General features: G+C 42.4%; 1 protein-coding gene across 1 annotated transcript; it reads left to right on the forward strand.

Annotated features, from left to right (window-relative positions):
* Positions 1-7: 7 nt before the first annotated feature.
* LOC111672039 (small nuclear ribonucleoprotein Sm D1-like) lies at positions 8-1,071 on the forward strand (the record flags this gene model as incomplete). Its single annotated transcript, XM_023429316.2, has 2 exons — positions 8-83; positions 797-1,071. Coding segments are annotated over exons 1-2 (345 nt in total), but the record flags the coding sequence as incomplete, so codon positions are not given.
* Between the last annotated feature and the right edge of the window lie 7 nt (positions 1,072-1,078).

Genomic DNA, 1,078 nt, shown 5'->3' on the forward strand with positions numbered 1-1,078 from the left:
TTTAAGGTTTTTGATGAAGCTCAGCCATGAGACGGTTACCATCGAACTGAAGAATGGCACCCAGGTCCATGGCACCATCACAGGTAAGAGCCCATTGGAGCTACAAATCCTTTGCCCTTCAGTGTTGTAATGTTCAGTTGTTGAAACTGTCTTAGAGAGGTGTTGATTCAAATTAATGATCTTATTGGAGCCCATTTGCAGTGCTGTTGTTGTAAAAGTGTGCATTTGCCAGATCATTTTTCTGTGCATTCTCACTAGAGGTTTCAGGTTATGTTTGGTAAAGACCTCTGTCCACACTAAAGCACCAGAACAATAAAACTGCATCAGGGCCAACTTTAGGGAAGGAGTGAGACAGACACAGTCCAGTTACTCTGCCATGTCTCTGCTGGTTAAAACTGGTCATTCCCTTCCTGTGATCATTGCTACTATTTTGTAACCAGGTGACTTGTGTGCTGCTACATCATCATCACTATTTTATAATTGTGAAGTTGTTTTACTGTATTTATTTTTATAATTTTATTTAAAATGAATGACCATAGGAAGGGTCCTTTTGTCTTTTGGGATTACTGCCACACGGCCCCCGTTCAGGGTGATGTCACTGCTTTCCAGAAGTTCAGTTTTACCTGCTCACACTAAAACGCAAGGCTGGAGAGTTTTTGAAAGCAGTGGCTTAGTGTGAACACAATAAGTGTTTACAAATTTAGCTAGCTTAGTTGGACATCACGCAGTTTGTTCCCTTGTGAAGTAGATTGGGTGGGTCATCTGTTTGTTTTCATGTTTTTCATTTCCCCTTTAGGTGTTGATGTAAGCATGAACACTCACCTGAAGGCGGTGAAAATGACCCTGAAAAACAGGGAGCCCACTCAGCTGGAGTCACTTAGTATCCGTGGCAACAATATTCGCTACTTCATCCTACCGGACAGCCTCCCACTGGACACCTTGCTGGTTGATATCGAACCAAAGATCAAGTCCAAGAAGAGGGAAGCCGGTGAGTGTGGAAGAATTGACAGGCTGATAAAACTGATGATCATATATGTCTTTTTGTGTTGTGGAGACTATTGTGCCAGCAAACAATGCA

This window comes from Seriola lalandi, unplaced genomic scaffold (genome assembly GCF_002814215.2).
Source record: "Seriola lalandi dorsalis isolate HSWRI2012SDOR001 ecotype SW California unplaced genomic scaffold, Sedor1 jcf7180002007660, whole genome shotgun sequence".
Lineage (NCBI taxonomy): Eukaryota > Metazoa > Chordata > Actinopteri > Carangiformes > Carangidae > Seriola > Seriola lalandi.